The 21,009-nt window shown below is 42.8% G+C and overlaps 1 protein-coding gene across 6 annotated transcripts in view; it reads right to left on the bottom strand.

The window, feature by feature from the left end:
* ABCC4 (ATP binding cassette subfamily C member 4 (PEL blood group)) overlaps positions 1-21,009 on the bottom strand; it is a 274,730-nt gene that overhangs the window by 146,790 nt on the left and 106,931 nt on the right. For all 6 annotated transcript variants that reach the window (XM_087435920.1, XM_087435918.1, XM_087435921.1 and 3 more), the window contains 7 exons: positions 20,435-20,626; positions 13,176-13,270; positions 12,854-12,940; positions 6,518-6,614; positions 3,088-3,297; positions 1,557-1,697; positions 375-412 (listed from right to left, as the gene is read on the bottom strand). In XM_087435920.1, the coding sequence (XP_087292046.1) occupies positions 375-412; positions 1,557-1,697; positions 3,088-3,297; positions 6,518-6,614; positions 12,854-12,940; positions 13,176-13,270; positions 20,435-20,626 (860 nt within the window). The remainder of the gene's footprint in view (positions 1-374; positions 413-1,556; positions 1,698-3,087; positions 3,298-6,517; positions 6,615-12,853; positions 12,941-13,175; positions 13,271-20,434; positions 20,627-21,009) is intronic.

Here is a 21,009-nt window from a genome sequence, read left to right as displayed (position 1 = left end):
AGAAAAAGTACTAAGTTCTAGATGGAATTTAGATAAATGCAAAAGAAAAAAATTAACCTTGATTTGGGAGACATGTTTTATGCTGGAAAATGATTCCTAGCTCACACAGTCCTGTGTACGTCTACCTTAGAAAAACTCCATTTGAATCATGACTTTTAGTTCTCACAATTGTGAAGATGCTGCTGAGCATCAGACATGGGGAGAGACCATTATGGGTCATACTCCACCCAGCAAGAACTTTAATTTTTCTTCAGGGAAACTAAGTGAGGATTAGAAGTGGAGGCTGAACAAACCCCACCTTTCCCCAACTCTGAGGGAAAGGGAGGCTTCACGTCGATTTTACAGCACTTCACGTCAGACTAGAAATAACTCACCAGTATGAAAGCCACCAGTCCTGAAGAATGTAGGCTACCTAGAGTAGGGTAAGAAACAAAAAAGTCAAACACTAACATTACTTACCAACTCAAAACTCTCACTCACTAAAATGGATAATCAAAAGTCTCCAAGAAACAAAGATGATCCTTCCATCTCAGGTCTGTCCCAAGCCCAACATCCCAGATAACAACAGGTCAAGTAAACGCATATTACATTTTAAAATCTTTAAAAGACATCCTTTTTTTCCTAGAAGTTCTTTGTAACACACACACGACACCAGTGAGCATCATTTATTTTGTTCCCCACAGACAGCACATTTCAATGCAAATCCAAGCGGACTGCAAAACACAGTACAGTCATGGGTCGCTTAACGATAGGGATACGCCCCAGAAATGTGTTGTTAGGCAATTGTGCTGTTGTGTGAGCATCACAGAGTGTACTGAAGGAGAACAAAATTTCTGCCCCCAAAATGTCTCTCTAACATGAGGATTACTTTAGGCTGATTATTTTTAAGAAACAAAAGACTCAGAAAGTTTTTCTTGTTACCTCCCCCTTAACTGCCTAAAAGAACACAGATTAAAAAACCTGTCTCAGGAAGCGAGCTATCACCTTAGCATAATAGGAACTAGGCGGTAGACGGGGAGGAACCTAGAAAAGCCTGTTTGTTGGGCTCCCTCTGTGTTCTTCTATGTCTGTTTGGAAAAGATGTCTTGTTTTCTAATCGTTTGCTTCTTTTCACCTACCTGTGAATTGCCTTCCTCCCTTTGAAGTCCCTGACTCTCCCCATCCCCAGCACCTCCTTTTGTCTTTAGCTGAGGATGGTATTTAAGGTGAGGGCTTTGGCCATTTTGGTTTTCCTGGCTTTCTCCCATCTATACATAACATTAAACATTTGTTTGTTTTTCTCCTGTTAATCTGTCTGATGTCAATTTAATTCTCAGACCAGCTAGAAGAACCTAGAAGGGTAGAGGAAAATTTCTTCCTCCTCTGTGGCACTTATACAAACCTGGATGGTATAGCCCACTACACACCTGGGCTACATGGTACTGAGCTTATAGGCCCATCGTCATATATGTGGTCCACTGTTAACCAAAACGTCATTATGTGGCGTGTGACTGTATATAGTATAAACAGTACTGTAAATATCAACTGAGGGTACAAAACAAAATGTCCTTAGTTACCTGAGCTATGACGTTTAGCAGAATAAGGAAAATGATGACAAGCCAGTGAGCACCAGCTCTGAAGTAATTCTTGTAGGTCTTAAGACCAAGTTTTCCTTCAGAACGGCTCTCCTCTGACAGCGTAACCTGTGCATTCTCAGTCTAGAAAGGAAAGAAGGCAGTGAGAGACAAAATTTTAAACGATGAACCCAAAAATTTCAGAAGGTAAACAAAGCGCTCTATTGGCAAAGCTGTGGGAAAACAGGCACTGGTTTCATACGTTGGTAGGAGCACAAAATGGTACATCTCCTATGGAGAAGGGTGTGGAAATATCTAGCCAAACCATACATGCTTTTACCCTTGGACCCAGCCACCTCACTTCTAGGAATCTATTAGAAACAAGGAAATATCATTCGCACACAGTTATTCATTGTTGCTTTGCTTAAAGTAGATCATGATTTCCAGCATGTGCACAACATACTCAATTCAAGTATAAACGCATGAAGCTTGTACCAAAATAATACATAAAATGATATGGACCTAATGTATTTTAAGCTAATTTAGATTTAATTTAATAAGCTAACCTAGATTATTTGTGTAGCTTAATGATGGAAACATAAAACATAGTAGGGGCTCAAAATATTGGCTGAATACAGTAAACTGAATTCAACAGCGAGTCGGAGTAATTAGAGTTTAGATAGCAAGGGAGAGCACATGATCCGAATCTATTTGGTTCCTGAATTTCAGAGAGTGATTTCTGAATTTGGCATGTGAGGGACTAACCTGAACACTTATCAGATCATCCAGGCTCCTAGATTTTGATAGTAGAATTTAGATATTGAGGAATACCCATGTATATTTTTAAGGAAGATCTAGTGCGTTTCTGTCTGGAGGACTTAGAATGCATTATAGATTCACATGAGCCCAGGATGTCCTTGGCTCTGTGCTGGCCATTGGGGAATCAACGAAGGATAAGATGTGGTTCTCCATCTTGAAGGGTAAGAAAGGAAGATGAGAACTAACTCTACAGTGTCTACTGGGTTCCAAGTCCTTTGCAGATCCTACTTCTGGCCTATCACAAACCATCTGACAGGGGGCAAAATAACACCAGCAGTCACCTGCAGTGCCAGAAATTCCAACATATAAGAAAAGTAGTTGATTTAACGTGGGCCACAGAAGGACTCAGTCTGAAGGGGTCTTCAAATTAAGCCTCTGGATGCAAAAGAGAAACCTAGGGCCATCAGAACAAGCAGGAGTTACCTATAATAAATTCAAGAGTTCTAACAGGGTGAGCCACATAGACCTAGAAATGTATAGCGGTACACCCACTACTGTCCTCCATGAGATTCTTCATCTGACACCCAAAGGAGAATCACAACCAGGTTTGCTCCCTTTGTTCTATTTCAATTCTACCAATTCCATGGAATAAGGCCTTGGGACCTTAGAATCTACTTTGGGACCGACAAAGATATCATGAGCGGTGTAGACTGAAGATCTTGAGGCCACTAAGAGCGGGAATAACCAGGGCATGTTGCCAAGATGAGAAACTTACATCTTGGCCCTCTGGAGTGCCGTCCTTCAATGAGGGTCTAGAAGACTGTTGAGACCAAACCGAAGACTCCGAGAAGGTCCGATTCCTGTGGGTGGGAGTTGCTGGAACTGGAGATTGTTCAGTCTCCTCATTTTCCTTCTTTAAAAGGGAACCAAAATCTACCCCGGATTTCAGAAACTCAGTGTAAGTCCCCTTTTGCACCATTTTGCCCTAAAACAAAAATAAGAATTTGAAAGGAGAACATTTGCATTTGATAATAATAATCTAATAATATACTAATCAAGAAAAGTTAACTGGTCTTAAATTATGATTTTTGTGAGAAAATTATCCTTAGGTCTGAAATCCTGGTTGACAAATCTAGCTCAATTCAACTCGACACAGAACTGAGCGTGCTGTTCTCTGCTGAACCCTATGTTGTGTGCCGGGGGATGTAAATGTGGAATCACGCGTTAAAACTGGAGGTCACTAACACAACTACCGTGGGCACTTAAAGAAGAAAAAGCACAGATGTTGGTGAGAGTATCAGTACAGGCTTTTAAGGTAACATGGAAATTGAGATGAGCCTCGTGTAACAAGAAGAATCTAAAAGAACAGAGTCAACTGGGGAGAATATTCCAGGGAAGAAACTTGAGATAGACACAGAGGTGGGCAAAAGCACATCCACACAGGTAAGAGTTACTCCTCAACTCTTTGCTGACCGTCATCATAGATCATGTGCCCCGCTGGGATAAGACATGTGGGAACCAGCCCTGGACACTGGACCCATGAGTGGCATCTTCATGGTCTTTAATCTAAAACTGCCCCACAAATTCAGGAAATTCCCAACTGCAAATTCAACATTCTACATGTTCAAGTAATCAAACAACGAGGCCAGCAGGCAGAGGTGGCTATAAAGCCTTGATACCTATGAAAGCAAACCAAAACCTGAGCCAGAGTCAACGCACTCAAATCTGAGAAAATGAAACTTAAGAACAACCAATCACAAGCAGCCAAGGCTTTCCCAAATCAGGCAACTGCTCAAGCTATAGCCAATCAAATCCTTTCCTCTGAACACACGTGACACTTCATGGCAAGGTTTCCCTTCCTCACGAAGTTATATAAAATAATGTGCAGGTGTTTTCACTCTTTTCTCACCCCATGAAACAAGACTCAGCTAATTTACTCAGTGGCAAACAAAATATGAGGCAAAATCCCAGGATGCAAAACAAATCAAAGGAGGGCAGCTCTGGTTAAAGCAGGTCAGGTGGAGGAAGGGCCCACGACCCTACCTGGTACCACCCTTGTCCTATTCCCTGAGGTGGTCGGTCCACTGAGAAAACCCAGTGAAGATTTTGGGAACCATTTGATACTGCAGAATTAAAAAATTATTCATGATACACTGTGTCTTGTTCGACGTGGGACGGCAAAATTCATACACCTTATTTGACGAAATTACCACTTAGCATCCGTAAGATGCACAGGAACGACTAGTGTTTTAGGGAGAAATTTTACTCAGCAGCCAAGCACTGACAATTCCAAGAGGGGGCGAGGGGGCAGCCATTAAAATATCCTCAAAAGAAGCAATAAGGGGACCCCAAAATACCTAGGCACTGGCTAAACAGGTTATTCTTCTGCTCATAACACTGCCAACACTGGGGTTTTACCACGCTAGTTTCACCCCTCTGCATGAGATTAATTGTTCTCAACTTTGAGGACTCGGAGCTCCCTACTCCTGGACGAGAGGGGGAGGAGTCGATACATGGAACTGCTTCTAAAGAGACAGAGGTTCCGCATTTTTATAATCTTTCTTCGGGCAGAAATTCACCTGATGAAGTGAGGGATTTGACCAAGGGCCTGTTGAAACAGACAAGGTGGTTTAACGACGGAGGCGCTGAGGCACAGAGGCAAAGAGGCTGAGCAGCGATGCATCAAGCAACCAGAGCCCAAAAAGTTCTCACCAACCTCCACCTCCCCAACCATACTAGCTGTAGTGGGTTGAATGGCAGCTCCCTCAAAAAGATGTGTTCAAGTCCTCAACATGACACCTGTGAATGTGACCTTATTTGGAAACAGGGTCTTTGCAGATGTAATCATGTTAAGTAAGATCAGGTCATATGGGAGTAGGATGGGCCCTAACATCCAATATGACTGATGTCCTTATAAGAAGAGATATAAGACTCAGACAGACACAGGGACAATGCCATGTGACAACAGAGACAGAGATTATAGTGCTGCAGTACAAGCCAAGGAATGCCAAGATTGCCCAGAAGAGGCAGGGAAGGATTCCACCCTAGAGCCTTCAGTGAGAGCACGGCCCTGCCAGTACCTTGATTTCGGATTTGTGGCCTCCCGAATGGTGAGACGATAAATTTCTGTTGTTGTAAGCCACCCAGTTTGTGGTACTTCGTTATGGCAGTTCTAGAAACTGATACACTAGCCTAAGCCCATACTTCTTTCTGTCTTCTGCGCTTTACTTAGACTTCTAATTGCTTCTCTTGTTGCCCCTCCAGCGAACATCAAGAGGGGTCTTTTAAAATCACGCGTCAGACCATATCACCCCTCTGCTCTGGACTGTCCAGTGGCTTCCATCCCATTTCCGGGACTGCTGCCCACTGCTCTGAGACCACCTCCCTCCATGCTCCCCCTGCTCACTCTGCCTCAGACACACTGGCCTTCCTCCAACATGCCAAGTCAGTTCCTTCCTTAGGACCCACCGCTGGACCCTCTGCCTCAGATGACACTCCCCCAGGTGACTGCATGGCCAGTACCTTCATGTCACTCAGGTCTCGTGAGGTACCACCTCCTCAGGGAGGCAGTCATGATATCAGCCCCTACCCCTCTATCTCTTTCGTTGCATCTATCCTCATACGTATGGAAGCCCCATGATGGCAAGGACGTGCCTTACTGCTGCACAGGCTCTCATACATATCAGACATGGAAAAAGACCTGTGCAGTAAGCTAGCAACCGGCTCTGCCAGGAGGGTGAGCACCTCTGACCAAGGGGTGCTGGGCTATCCAACCATGCTTCTGTTATTAACGGAAGATGCTCTTTAGGGAAACTGCATATGACAATCAAATGGATACAATCACGTCTTAGCATCTCTAATTTTCAAATAATGAATTAAGTAATGGAAGAGAAAAACAAAAGGTTCTAAATAAAATAGCATCATTATCCCTAACAATTTCACTAGAACAGTTACAATTTAGTAACGTTGAGGTAGCAATTTTATATACTTCAGGGTTTATATGGCTTAGAATGTAATAGTGACATTTCTACCTGTCTGTGGATTAATTCTCAAAGGCAAAAGTGCCAGCTCTGAGAAGAAAAAAATATAAAATTGAGGAAGAGGAGGGAGTTTACATGAACCCAAGGAGAGTGACCTGCTGGGAGGCCTTGCCTTCAACACATCTGAGTGCTAGCAAGTTCTACAGACTTCTAGAAATTACTTACATCTTTCAATATCAGAATCTGACTGGCAGCTTTTAGGTACTGCAACTGATGAGTCACTAAGATTGTGATCTTCTCATGCAAGGTTTGACAAATACACCTATAAATGTAAAAGGTACAGCATGCAAAAGCACATTAATAGGGGTGCTCCAAATTGAAAAACATACATTTTGAAAACATAACAAGACAAAGACAAGACAGTCTTCAAAAACCTGTGGTTTAAATACCAACAAAAATACAAATCAAATACAAATATAAATCAATTAACCTGACTAAATCCTCAAATTCAGCAGTAGCAAACTTGAGTCTAGCTCCACTAAGAAATTCTAAAAAGCAGTCCAGGGCAGGAGGCAGCAACCACTAAGATTTTTTTCCTAAAATTCAACTTAACAATTATTTATATAGTTCATTATGAAAAACAATTGACCAATACTGAGATTCTAAAACCTGACTGGACTAAAATACTAATTATTTTATCACTGTAGAGGAATAGGAGAGGGAGGGGTTTGTCATATAAAAATGTGTACATTTTTCTTAGACAGTTTCCTAGATGATTATTTATGATAATTTATGATGCACATATTAACCAAAATTAAAAAGCCTCAGCTTCTCGGTAACCTTTGCCAAAAAATATTAGGTACAAAATGAACACTAGCACAGCCTCGGTCAGTCCCTACAATATTCCCAGTCCCATGCAGGAAGCAAATCTTTCATTAGGACTGATAAACCTCCTGAATATGAAAATGAAAGAACAGAATCCAAATGGCCCAAATCATAGTAGAAAATCATCCAATGAGTCAAAGGACACGCCAATTCTCTTAGCCAAGACCCACCTTAGTATTCAACCTTAGAGTCTTGTTTTTACAGTAACCCCTCAAAGTGCTCCTACGTTTTAAATGCAGACCCCCGGGAACTCAGCCCCAGCCTGCATCCCACCATGGTCTGCAACCCCTCCAGGCACACAAGTAGCCAGGTGCCAGGCCCCAGTGACCACAGGCCGGGCTCCCCAAGGCCCACGCAGAGTAAATCTCAGGAACACAGGGCACAACTCAACCTGCTGACGTGGGTCAGATCAAGGGTTCTGGGGGCACCTGGACTGGAGTTCAAATCCCTGCTCTACCTCTAACTAGCCCAACAACGTCAGATGAGCTACTAAACCTCTCAACCTCATTTTCTCCATCTCAAACTATGGCTAATGTCAACTCACTGGTACGTTCTGAGAAATAAAAGCACTAATCCCTCAGTAAATGTTGGCTCCATTCTCCACTCTCCCCCTAACCCACAAGAGGCCATTTGCTTTGGATTCAGGATAGAAAGTTCTAAGGGTACACTTTTGAGACTGGGCCTATGATCAGAATGTAGATGGACCAGGATGCAGATGCATGTACTATAGCTTCATTCAAGTCCAAATGGATTACTTTTTCCCCTTTGACACGTCTTTGTTTGGCTTTCATACCTAAGTTTCTTAACCCAGTAAAGCCCTCTTCAGGCTTAGTACTAAAACTTTTAATGGAATTGTTTCTCTTTAACTCAAAATTACCTGTCTTTAATCCCTGAAGGCGGATGTTAACCTAATCTGATGGGTTGCTATGCCAGAGATGGGTCAACTCAAAAGTTTAAAAATGTTTTCTTCTTAACATTCCATCACAGATGAGGTAATATAAATAATTACAATGATGTTATCAGTTGATGGCTTTCGATTTTTTTCTATATTATGCTGTTCATCAAAAACTCCAGGAAAATACTGTATTTTCCTAATTTTAAGAGTAAAAATTTCCAAGTCAGGCCATATAAAATAACTGATTCAGCAACGAGTTGTTGAACTCTTATCCTACACAAGGACTGTTATGAGGTATCACATACCATGGTGAAGGTGATACATATAAGAAAAACAGAGTCACTACCTTCATTCATTCAACCAACCAACATTTGTTGAGGTGCCAGGCACTGTTCTAAGTGCTGAGAATACATCCACTGGTCAAGAAAACAGGCAATATTCTGCATCGTGGAGAGGGAGACACATTAAACGAATACAGAAAACACACTAGCGGGTTGTGATGCGTGCTTGAGAGTTGCTATCTTGGATGGAGGTGACACGTGAGCCATGAGACTATCTAGGGAAACATGCCTGGAAGAAGGTACAGCAGGTGCAGTGGTTCTGAGACAGAAACATGCTGTGCAAAGGCGCCTTGGTGCATTCAGTTTAGTGGAGGATGCGTAAATGATCAAGTATAACCACTGAGGGCAGTGGGAGGTCAGGAAGAGCATGATTCCCCCCAGAGGGAAAGGCAGCAAGGTGGGGTCTGCACCTTTCATCTTCCTTCATTGCCCTACACACTGTCCCCTGGCTCTCAGACAGAAAGAACAGTTTCTGTACAGACAGATATGAGAAAGGGCTCACCTCATTCAGGGCCCTCCCCAAAGCCAGCATGGCTGGAATACTGAGTTTGTGTGAGGACGTGGTGGACGGGCGAATGCCCGTCGGGCAGACAGCAAAGAACTTGTGTGCCTTTGAGGACTTGGAGCTGCATTCTGAACGTGAAGGGGAGTCTGTGAATGTTGAAGCAGGAAGGGTGAACTGAGTAGGCAGCAGTGAGGGAGTCTGATTACAAAGAACTGATTCCTCAGGAGGCGGGGGTGTCTGGTGATATGGGGAGTCTGGTCACATGGGGCTTTCTAAACTACAATAGGATCCATAGCTAGACACCAATTCCAGTGGAATCAGTTCATCTAGGGGCCCCTAACACGCTGTATGTGATAGAATCCACTTAACGTTTACAACATACAGTTGTAAAACTTACAAACCTTAATAACCTCGGATATATATTCACGACTGAAGTAAACTGTTAACGGCAAGTGGAAGTGTAATTCATTCACTTTTAATACAAAACACTTCACATTACCAAGCTTCCACACAACCGCCATCTTTCATAGCATATTGTTCAATCCAATTTTCTAACTCGTTGAGAACATTCTCCAGTTGCTGCTGAGTGATTTCCTAAATTGCATTCGTGCTCCCTGCCCTAAGTTTCCCCAAAGAATGTGGTTCTGATTAGCAAACAACAATTTTAACAAGCCTGCTTCTATCAAGTGTATATCCAAAGTTGTTAAACCCGAAAGGTGCGAGAAGACTTGATAAATACCTCCTGTGTTCAGAGAAGAACTTGGGGGAGCTTCTGTGATAAGCATGCTGATATTCAGCAATTAGAATGCCTTCCTCTCTCGTTCCTACTGACACGAATGCAACGGCCAGCAGAAACCGTTTTCGGAGTCATGGCGAACTCGTGCAGACAAGACCGGGTGACAGACATTCACGAGTTCAGGGTGGGGCATGGGGACCAGGGAGGCTGAGCTACTCACGATGCCGAGGGTTGGGGCGGGGGTGGGGGGGGGGCCCTCCTCTGTTACCGCAGTAGCACCCTGTCCCTGAGCTCAGTAACAAGCCACAAGGCACTTTTCTGCCAGAGGAAAAATTCATCGAGTCATAATCAGGAGGAAGCAGAAAAGGGAGTCAGATCAGAGAGCTGGAGGCCACACCAGCGTCAGCTGCCCTGTTCTCTGCGTTCTGAAAGATTCAACACTACTGTGCACTTTTTTTTTTTTATTGTGGCAAAATATACACAAGATAAAATTTACCATTTTAACCATTTTTAAGCATCCAGCTCAGTGGCATTAAGTACACTCACACTGTTGTGCAACCATCACCACCATCCATCTCCAGAGCATTTTCAGCACCCCAACACTATGCACATTGTACATACACAAGCTGGTGGAGAAACGGCCAGGACCCCTGCTTAGTGGATGACGGGGAGTCCCAGCGCCCGGGATCCAGAGCTCAGAGCCACCTCACACTGTCTCACTCTCACATCACTGACTGCTCAGATCTCTTGACTTTGCTATTTAGGACCTGTTGTGAATGAACTGTGTCCCCCCAAATGCACACGCTGACACTTTAACCTCCAGGACCTTAGAATTTGGAAAAGGGGCCTTTAAGGTGGTAATTAAGTTAAAATGTGGCCGGATGGGGGGGGGGGGGGTGCCTTAATCCAACCTGACTGGTGTCCTTAGAAGAAGAGATTAGGCCGTAAGGAGAGAGACACCAGGGATGCACGTGAACTGAAGAAAGACCATGTGAGGACACAGTGAGAAGGAAGCCAAGGAGACAGGCCTCTAGGGAAACCTGTCGACACCTTGATCTTGGACTTCCAGCCTCCAGAACTGTGAGAAAATTGATTTCTATTGTTTAATCCACCCTGTGTGTGTACTTTGTAAAGGCAGCCTGCTATAGACTGAATGTTTGAGTCCTCCAAAATTCAAATATTGAAACTTAATCCCCAGTGTGATGGTATCTGGAGGTGGGGCCTTTGGAGGTGATTAGGTCATGAGAGTAGAGCCCTCATGAATGGGATTTGTGCTCTTACAAAGGAGAACTCAGAGCTGGCTCCCCCCTTCTGCCATGTGAGGACACAGCAAGAAGAGGGCCATCTATACACCAGGAAGCAAGCCCTCACCAGACACCAAATCTGCCCTGATCTTGGACTTCCCAGCCTCCAGAACCACAAGAAATAAATTTCTGTTATTTACAGGCTACCCAGTCTATCCTATTCTGTTATATAGCAGCCCAAGCAGACAAAGACACAGCCCTAGCAAACTAACACAAGACCTTACCGTGAGTATTTCCAAATAGCTTTCTGTCTGCTGTACAGCCTGCATCCTCCACTTGAGGAGGCCCTGCCTGCTCATCTTTTCACAGGCCTTGCTTCTTCCACACCTTTACATCTACTATTCGCTTTATTTTTTTTTTTTATAATTTTATTTATTTATTTTTCCCCCCAAAGCCCGAGTAGATAGTTGTACGTCATAGCTGCACATCCTTCTAGTTGCTGTATGTGGGATGCGGCCTCAGCATGGCCGGGCAAGCGGTGCGTCAGTGCGCGCCCAGGATCTGAACCCGGGCCGCCAGCAGCGGAGCGCGCGCACTTAACCGCTAAGCCACGGGGCCGGCCCTACTATTCGCTTTAGCAGAAGGAACTAAATCCATTCCTCAACCTCTACAAACCCTTCCCAGCCTGTAGGACCACAGGGCACTTCCTGCCAAGCCCAGCCCATAGTGAGCTTTCCAATTTAAGCTGAATGCCTATAGCTACCCACTTCTACTTCCATATAGCATTCATTAACCTATCAGCAAAACCCACTTCAGCCTTGAGTATGCTGAACTTTTCCCATGCATTTGTCTTGACAAACTCCATGTAGGGACAAATTTCTCAGGGGCAGGAACAAGATCTAAACCTGGTCTCCCTTATTCTGCCCAGTATGGGTCCTTACCCTCTCTTGGCTTATTGTCCTCCTTTGTAAGCTAAGATGTTTGTGCAACAACATTTGTAATAGCGTCAATCTCAGTGCACACAGTAGGGCTTCAGTAAGTGCAGCTGAAAGGGCTCATCGGCTTTAACAAAGTGAACAACAGCAAGATAACTGTGGGGTACATGTGGTGCTGTTTTAGCAAGAGCAAGTTCACGATGCTTTCACAGAGGCCAGTCTAGACTACATAGGAAGCGTCCGTCAGCATACGTTAGGTTATAATATACACAGAAAAGACTCCACTGTTGTTCTACTTCAGTGGCTCAGTGGCTAAGCAAGAGCCAAAGAAAACAAATTCCAGAACACAAAGTGAGAGTCGGAAGTTAAGCCAGATTTTAGACACCTACTTTCAAATTCAAGTTAACCCTACATTTGTGGGTCTTAAGTAGTAACTTGAACAAGAATCTATGAAACAACATTAAATTCTTGAAGCCATACTCTGATAAGGAACAAACCATTCTTAAATTCTAGACTTCACTAAGTATTTCCAAACCTTCAGCATAACAAGCGTAACAATGCCTTTCCATGGAAGCCGTATAGTGGGACTGAAAACTTCACTTCTAATGTGCCACAAACAAATGATGGAGGAAAAGACTGGCAGCCAAGTCCCAGGTTACTGCGTTCCACTCTTCAATTTAAAAGCTGCACCTCATCTTTCTTATTCCTGGGGTCTGACCCATCCACTGCGTCCTGGATATCAAGTGAAAGGAGCAGGAGTAAATTTGCCATCTATGTCTTAACTCCCTAAAGCACATTCTCCACTCACCTCCACACACTGTAAGCACCTTCTGTATTTTCCTATCTTGACCTTATATTTACGCAAAATTATCCTAAAATGGATCTTTTGTGTGAGGGAAGGGAGGAGAAAGAGGGATACCCGAGTAGAGCGAGCTGAATCTTCTGAAGCACAAGGCCTTCCTCAGCCCACTCTACAGGATTCTTGGAAGTAGAAATGACAGAAAACACGAGCAAACTCACAGTTCAAACAAGTGCCTGCTGACTTCTGCATCTACGGCACTGAGAGGATCGTCCAGGAGGTAAATGTCTGCATCTTGATACACTGCTCTAAAAAACGGAAGGAGATATCAGACAGAAGAATGCTTCACACTCCCTGGATTTCAGCTCTCAATCATCATAGTGTTCAACAACTCAGATAATGTTCATTCCAAGAGCCAACGAAATAATCCAAAACTAGGGCTTCACACAGTGCCCTCCACCCAGTGAGCGGGGTCTACAAGTTCACCACCACTAGAAGCAGCATAAGAGGCATGTGCAGAACGGCAACTGAAATGCGATTTACCTTGCCAGGTTGACCCGGGCTTTCTGCCCTCCACTCAGCGTGGCTCCTCGATCTCCTATCACAGTTAGATCTCCATTTTCCAAAAGCTGTAAATCCTATACGGAGATAGAAAAAAAAGAGAAAGAAAAAAACTTAAAATACGTTCTTCTGTCATCCTAAACTTTTGGCATTAGTTCTTAATACATGTATTTGATCAATGGCAATGGAAATACTTCATAGTGACTAAACGGTAACCTTGAACCTTTCAAAAACTCTCAGGACTTTTTGTTGCTATTCTATAGTTCTCTTCACAGCATTTATGCACTTAATCATTTTAATAGATATTTATTGAGCACCTATGTCAGGCATTGTTCTGGGCACAATGAATTCAGCAATGAAGAATACGAAGTCCCTAGGGTTTCCATGGTGGGACATTAACAATATGAAGAATTACTTAGTACTTAGCACAAGTACTAAGAAGAAAAAGGGGGCCGGCTTAGGGAGACAGAGTGAGGCAGAGAAAGTACATTTACGTGGGGGTCGGGAAGGGCTCTGATCAGAGGAGGTTTAGCAGATACCTGTTGAAGGGTAGAGTGGGCCTGCGCAGATCTGGAGAAAGAGTGTTCTGTGTGGAGGGATGAGCGAGTGCAAGGGCCATGGGGCAGATGCATGCCCAAGGTGTTCCAAGATTAGCAAGGAGGCCAGTAGAGCTGGAACAGAGTGAGTAAGGAATGGGGGGATGAGAGCAGAGACATAAGCAGGACGGGCCATGGATTCACTCCAAGTGAAGTGGGGAGAGACCTCGGGGGAAGACTGACATGATCTAGCTTAGGTTTTTAGGGAATCACTCTTGCCTCTTTTTGGAAAACAGATGGTAAAGGGGAAAGATGAAGGCAGGATACAAGTGAGGAGGCTACCGCAATAATCTAGGCGACAGATGACAGCAGCAAAGACCAAAATGGAGCAGTGGACACAGGGAGAAGTGGTCACATTCTGGACAAGTTCTGAAGGTAAAGTCTATAAGACCTGCCAATGAGATGAGTTTGGGTTCTAAGAGAAGAGGAGGAGTACACTGTTTTTGGCATGAGAAAGGGGAAGAAGAGGATCGCCATTTACTGAGTTGGGGAAGATGGTGGATGCAGGTTTAGGAGATTTCAGTTATGCGCAAGCTGAGATGCCTACTGGTTGCAGCTGGATAAACAAGCCCAAAGGTCTGTGCTAGAGGTACAAATAGGAGAGCTGTTAGCACGTGCATGACTTTTAAAGCCACGGCACTTATTTTATGGAGGAATAAGTGAGTCTTAGCTAGCTATTTTACTGACCTCTGCCTCAGCTTGCCACAGAGAAGGGATGACACCTGACCCAGGTCTTCACAGTGACACGTAAGGCACAGTGATAGGGCGACAGATAAGATCTGTACAAGAAAGAAGAGCAGTCCAGGCAGGAAAAGCCAAAGGGAAAGGAACAGTGTTCGAGGGACACCGAGCAGATCAGCTGAACTAAGCAGACGCTCGTTCTGTGCAAGCCAGGAAAACTCAAAGCCAAGGAGGAGAAGTTGTTCAGATTTTAGGATCTACTAGGAATCTATCAAAAGTTATATTTGAATATTACTTAAGAAAAAAATGGACAAATCACAGTACCTGGGGAAAAAAAGATGACAACAACATCCCCAAAATGACAGGATAACAATCACGTTTAAGTTCCACAATATTATACTAGAAATCTTTACTTATATCGCCTATAATTGTCACCAGGCAGATGCTGGCAGAGACAAGCAGAGTCTGGGGGAGATGCTGGTTGTCTACTAAAACTCACAAGTATCAACACAGGATACACAACAGCAGTGCTTTCCACAGATGAAGGCCTCATTTCTTTGTTTCTACTTGAGCAGATTTCGAGAGAAAGCAAATGGCACATTACGATCTCTGTGATAAGCCCTTTGACCTCCCTAAGTCTCATTTTCCCCTTCGACAAAATGTGCTGGAGAAACAAGAATTCCTGAACTCAAGGATGCTGAGACTCCAAAGAAGCAAGCACGTGAACAGGCTCCATAAACAGAAAAAGGACATGATTAATTGTAATTTGCTGTTGGTGACTGACATTTTCTGATCAAACAGTAGGACCCCATTCAGTCTGATTCAGTGTGAATCACCATATGCAAAGCACACCACCAATGGAGAAGAGAAAACAAGTATCTCCATCATAACCCATCCCAACAAACCACAAAGACACAGGCACACACAGAGTTCCCTGCATACTCAGAGCTTAACTGGACTGCATCAGCTGAAAGAGAGCTCTATCCTGAAAATTCATTATTTCACACTATTTCTCTGCTGAGCTCAGAAGTTAATACCATCTCGTGCTTTTGGTTTTCATGAAAACAATGAGGTATTTTAAGCCAGGTTCCCAGCCTTCCACACCCACACACACTCACACACTATTTACTCAGCATCCGTTACACGGTTGACACTCCTTGCAAAGTGTTCCCCTTAGTTTTTTATGCCTTGATTTCATGCTGTTTTGTTTTCCTTCTCAAATAGCACCATGTTCTAGCACAGCAATCTTAGCCATTTTGTAGAAAAGGCACTTAAAATCCACTCCTTCGTTTAGCCCAGTTAGGGAATAAGAAATAGACTCTCTCCACATCTGACAGAACTTCAAGTGTGTTGTTGACTCTGCAAACTATTTATGGACAAGCCTCAGATGGGAAAAACATGTCAAAGGATTTGAAGTAGAATCCCAGTCAGGCTAATTTTCTAATCACGATTTTCTGGTTTGGATAATGGGAAAAGCCTGAGCTGAGCACATATTACAATTCCTCCCAATGAGAGGAAGGTATTCTTACTCATGTTAGTCACCCCTCAGTTAAATTTAACCAATTATCTCATCTACGACCGCTTTCACTGAAAAGCAGACATGCCAACTAGAGGAAAACCAGGAAATGGCTGTGCTGGCTTGATGCCACTGGGCCAGAAACACATCAAATGCCCTTTAGCGATCAATGGTGGAGACTTCCAGTAGAAACACCACTGAGCAGACTGTTGAAATAGTTAATGGGGGCCAGACATGAGGCCCTGGCAAAAGAGGGCTGGACCCCAGAGTCAAAGAGCAGGAGCCCCACACCTTGTTCACAGTTTTGCTTCCATTTGGAATTGGCTTCCTATCATGTCGTGTCAATATCTCCCCATCTCTCCAGGCACAGCTCAAACACTCTCTCCCATGAAACCATCCCTGAGTTTCACCAGTCAGAAGTCATCTCTCCTTCTACTGGGTTCCTAAGGCTTTGTTTATATTTCTCATGAAAGATTCATCTTATTGTGCTGCATAATTTGTGTGCGTGTACACAGCTTCTCTCCCCATTAACAGCTCCTGGACGGTAAAGTCTATGCACCAAGCACGGTTCTTGGCGTGATACATGATAGGATGCCTGATACTGATAATCTCTAATCCTCACAATAGGCTACAGAGTGAGTATTAGCCCCATTTCACAGATGAGGAAACTGAGGCTGAGGTTACATAATTGGTTTGAGGACTCTCAGCTGTTAAATGGACCGGGTAGAATCTGAACCAAGCTCATCTCAATTCACAGCCTTTTGCTCTTTCTTTCAACACCATGCTGCCTCAAGTGGTTACTGAAAAATATATTCGAAATAAAGGCAATACTAAAATAACTCTAGACACGAAAGTTTCAATAAATTAGTCTCCATATTTCGATTAGCCTCATGTATCCCTTTGTACTCATGATTTCTTATCTCCTGTCACAGTGAGTGATATAGTTATCCAAATTGAGAAATGAAAAAACAAAGATATGACAATAATTATTCTATGATTGTCAAGGCAATCTGAAAAGAAAATGTCCAAGTTGGCAGAAATGTAGTAAATACCAGAAGAAACTATAAGCTTGTGGGCACTGCAGAGCGGTTTGTAAATTCAAGTGATCTAGGTGGGAAAATATTAAACCAGAATTTATCAATGCTACACCTTTGAATATGTATTGCCTAAAAAAGTCATCAACTGGTAAAAGCTAATGTGAAAACAAATGTTACATAAAATATCGCTTGTGTTATGCTAACAGAATATTTTTATTGTTTTATATATATATATATATATATATATGCAGAGCACCTAAATAAATATCGACTCAAATAATGGACATCACATACATAGATACTTTCTAATGTGTCACATTTTGTGGATATGATTTTACCCCAACCTGGCTGCTCTTGATAATTAAAAGCTAATATTTTTTTAACATTATTCTAACATTTATAGAGTGCTTATCTAGCAATCTGGCGCTTTAAAATCCTTACTGCATTTCATCCTCAAAACATCCTTATGAGGCTGACAGTAGTATCATCTCCATTTTACAGATGAAGGAACTGAGGCTTTATAAGGTTCAGACAATCAGCCAAAATCACACACCTACTCAACAGAGAAACAGACTCCAACCCAAAGCTGTCTGTATCAGGGGCCTTGGAGTTTAACTATCACCCCTGCAGGGCCTAACGTTATGACGCTGTTTCCTAAATTTCATTCTACAACTCACTACAATGTCACCTTGAATATGTCGTCAGCCTAAATCGATGTTGCTAAATGTGATGACTTTCTATGTCCCTATTTTATTACAGAAATGTTTTCAGCTCAATGAACTTTAAAGTTTACTTCAATTAGATCTAGTATAATACATCTAGTTGTAATTAATATATGTAATACAAGAAATGTTGCTTTTTTCTGTTTTTTTTTCCTCCAGGATTTGGGGGCAGGGGAGGGAGAGAACTACAAAGAGAAATATTTATTTTATTTATATGAATGTATGTACGCATTTAGAGAAAAGGACTGTAATGGTGAGAATAGCTACCATTTACCGAAAACCTGGCATGCTTGCATTTTACAGGCATTGCCTGTAGTCTTTACAATAATCCCACACCACCCTCCCCCACCCATTTAATAAGAAAAGAAACTGAGACAAACACCTGGAGTTACTACCCAGGACTGTTTCTCTCCAAAGGCCAAGTCTTTTCTACTATACATGCAGCCTCTGCATCTACAGGCCAAAATAATTCCAGGATGCCCCTATTATCTGTGGCCGTCTTATGCCCATCCACCGACACAGGGATTCCACAAGGAGATAAGCAAAGGATCTCACAGCTCATTAAGTGGTTCCCTGCTGTCTTAAGGACCTTGCTGATCCCCTGCTAACCAGTCACAGATGGCATTTCAAAATGGCAGCAAAACCTCTCGGAAACCTTATGACCCAATGTCCACATGTTGCAGCACGAACATCAGAGGCCCAGGCAGGCAACAGGCCATGTCCAAAGTGACGGCAGGTAAGCGATGAAGCAGGGGCCAGGACTCCACTCTTGACTCTCTCTCCACCCTGGGCCTCCCTTCCTGCCAACGAGGGAATGAGCACATGGGAACACCTACTTTTCTCCAGAGACATTCACAGGTGGGAGCATAGAAAGGTGGGGCTGAGCCACAACTAGAAACGCAAGGTCATGCAAAGAAGTAGCCAAATGCCGGCCTGGGTCATTGGAGTCTGATCTGGGCACCAGGAGTTGAACCTGATTAAAGTAAAGAGGAAACGCCCGAGATCTGTTTACTCTACATACCACATTCCACCTTTCTCAGTCACCCAATTTTTATTATAGCTCTTTCTTATAAACTTCCTCCATCGAGAGCAGCACGGCACCATGGAAAAGTATGGAATCTAGAATCGTGCAGAAATGGATCTGAACTTGAGCTGCAAATGTTTAGGTGAGTCGTTTCACCTCTCTAAGCCTCAGTTTTACCAACTATAAAATGAGGATGGTAATATTGACAACAGTGGCAAAAGATTAAAAACTCATGTACCTTTGTGCGTGTTTGAGAGACAGAAAATGATGAGCACTTGGACTCTGAATAAATGGGAGTTATTATTACTTTTATATTTGCTTTCCCCCTTTTCTTGTACAGCATACATACTACTTAATAAAAATTTAGCTCATGATGCTAACTTCATGTCATTTCTAAAAACATACCATCTCTCATTAACAATAACCCAGGAGAAAGAAAGAAAAGCCCACTAAAGAAGCAATCATGTTTTGTCCACATCATCCTAAAACACTACTCACCTGATACAATCTATGCTGTTCCAGCCACTGTTCAAGCAAAATGCCTATTTCCAGACAAAGCGAGCGCAGAGCCCTCACCACCACACCTGCGAAAGCCCGCCCAGCCTTTCCATACAGTATAAAAGAACAGTCGGACGTCCAGGCTGCTCTGAAGAGACCCCGGGGAGAGCCCTTTAACGCTCTTATTCACTGATTTTTATAACCCAAAGAGAGTAACATAGTATTTATCAGTATTTACCCTTTTTTTCTCTCTTTGCTAAATTATATTCTCCTTTCAGGTGTAAGTTCAGTTTTCATCATCTTTTCACCCATTTTATTTAAATCCCAATGTGCAATTAAACATTTCATCTTGCCATGTTCTTTGAAACTCAAAGTCATTTAAAACAATCTCTCCCCCTAGTACAATGATGCAGTATTAAAAAGAAATTTTAAAGCATTCTGTTTTCTTTAAATAATAAAATACAAGTCAAAAACGAAGTGGAGAGAGAAACCTATAGACTGAAAGGGACCTAGGAGACTATCAACGAAGTGCAAAGTACAGACTTTATCTAGAGGCTGATTCAAACCAATAGTTGCCAAGATTTCCTAGATAATTAAAGAAATGTAAAACACTGACTAGAATGTTCATGATATTAAGGAATTTTGGTCACTTTTCCAAGTGTGATAATGTGGTGTTTTTTTTCAAAGGCATTGTTGTGTTTTAGAGCTAACTAACGAAATATTTATAGAATAATATGAGATCTAGGATCTGCTTCAGAATGATCTGGGGTGGGGTGGGGCTAGCAGAGGGCAGGGGCAGAGATGCAACAAGACCAGCCACCAGCTGATCGTGGCTGAAACTGAGATGGGTACATGAGGGTTCGTTACACTATTCTCTCTACTTTTGCAAATTCTTGTAATTGTCCATTAAAAAAAAATAAAAGTTCGCAAACTAAAACACCCCCCCACACACACACACAAAAAGCATTCTGTGAATGTCATTATCACATCAGGATTAAAACAGCAGTGTGTGTGTCTGCACATGTGTATTTACCCAGAAGACTAACTTAAAGTATTAAATAACACTCACAGATCGTGCAAAAAAAACTTTTAACAAACTTTATAGTTTAACCCAACTCTGCTGTTACTTGAAATTCGAGTGTATGCAAATCGAAAGTCAACACTCACCTTTTTCAAAGCACAAGCCTTTATGACTTTTTCATATCGTTCCTTTTCATATTTCTTCCCAAATAAAATATTACTCCTCACGGTTCCTGAAAACACCCAGGGCTGCTGAGAAACATATGCGATTCTTCCGTGCACACTGACCAGCCCGTGGCTCGGGGGCAGTTCCCCCAGCACAGCACTTAACAGTGATGACTGAAACAGATCGTAAACAAACACGTGTACAGGCAACACTCAGGACAGAACAAGCCACTGCAATACAGCCTCCCCCTACCCACGCCCCCTGTGTGTGTTGGGGGGGGGGTTGATAAACATTACAATTCTGGAAATTGCAATTAAAAAAACAGAAAATGACACTATTGGTCAATGTAAAGTAATGGCTGATAAGGATCATCAACAAAATAGAGTATAATCCTGTGCCCAATAACGCCATTCAGTCAAAAATGGACCACATATGTGAGGGTCCCATAAGATTAGCATCACACAGCCTAGGTGTGTAGTAGGCTTTACCATCTAGGTTTGTGTAAGTACACCCTGTGATGTTCTCACAACGACAAAATCGCCTAATGATGCATTTC

Source organism: Ceratotherium simum, chromosome 10 (assembly GCF_057802395.1).
Source record: "Ceratotherium simum simum isolate JZ-2026a chromosome 10, ASM5780239v1, whole genome shotgun sequence".
Classification (NCBI taxonomy): Eukaryota; Metazoa; Chordata; class Mammalia; order Perissodactyla; family Rhinocerotidae; genus Ceratotherium; species Ceratotherium simum.
This window is presented reverse-complemented; position numbering and strand designations above follow the sequence as displayed.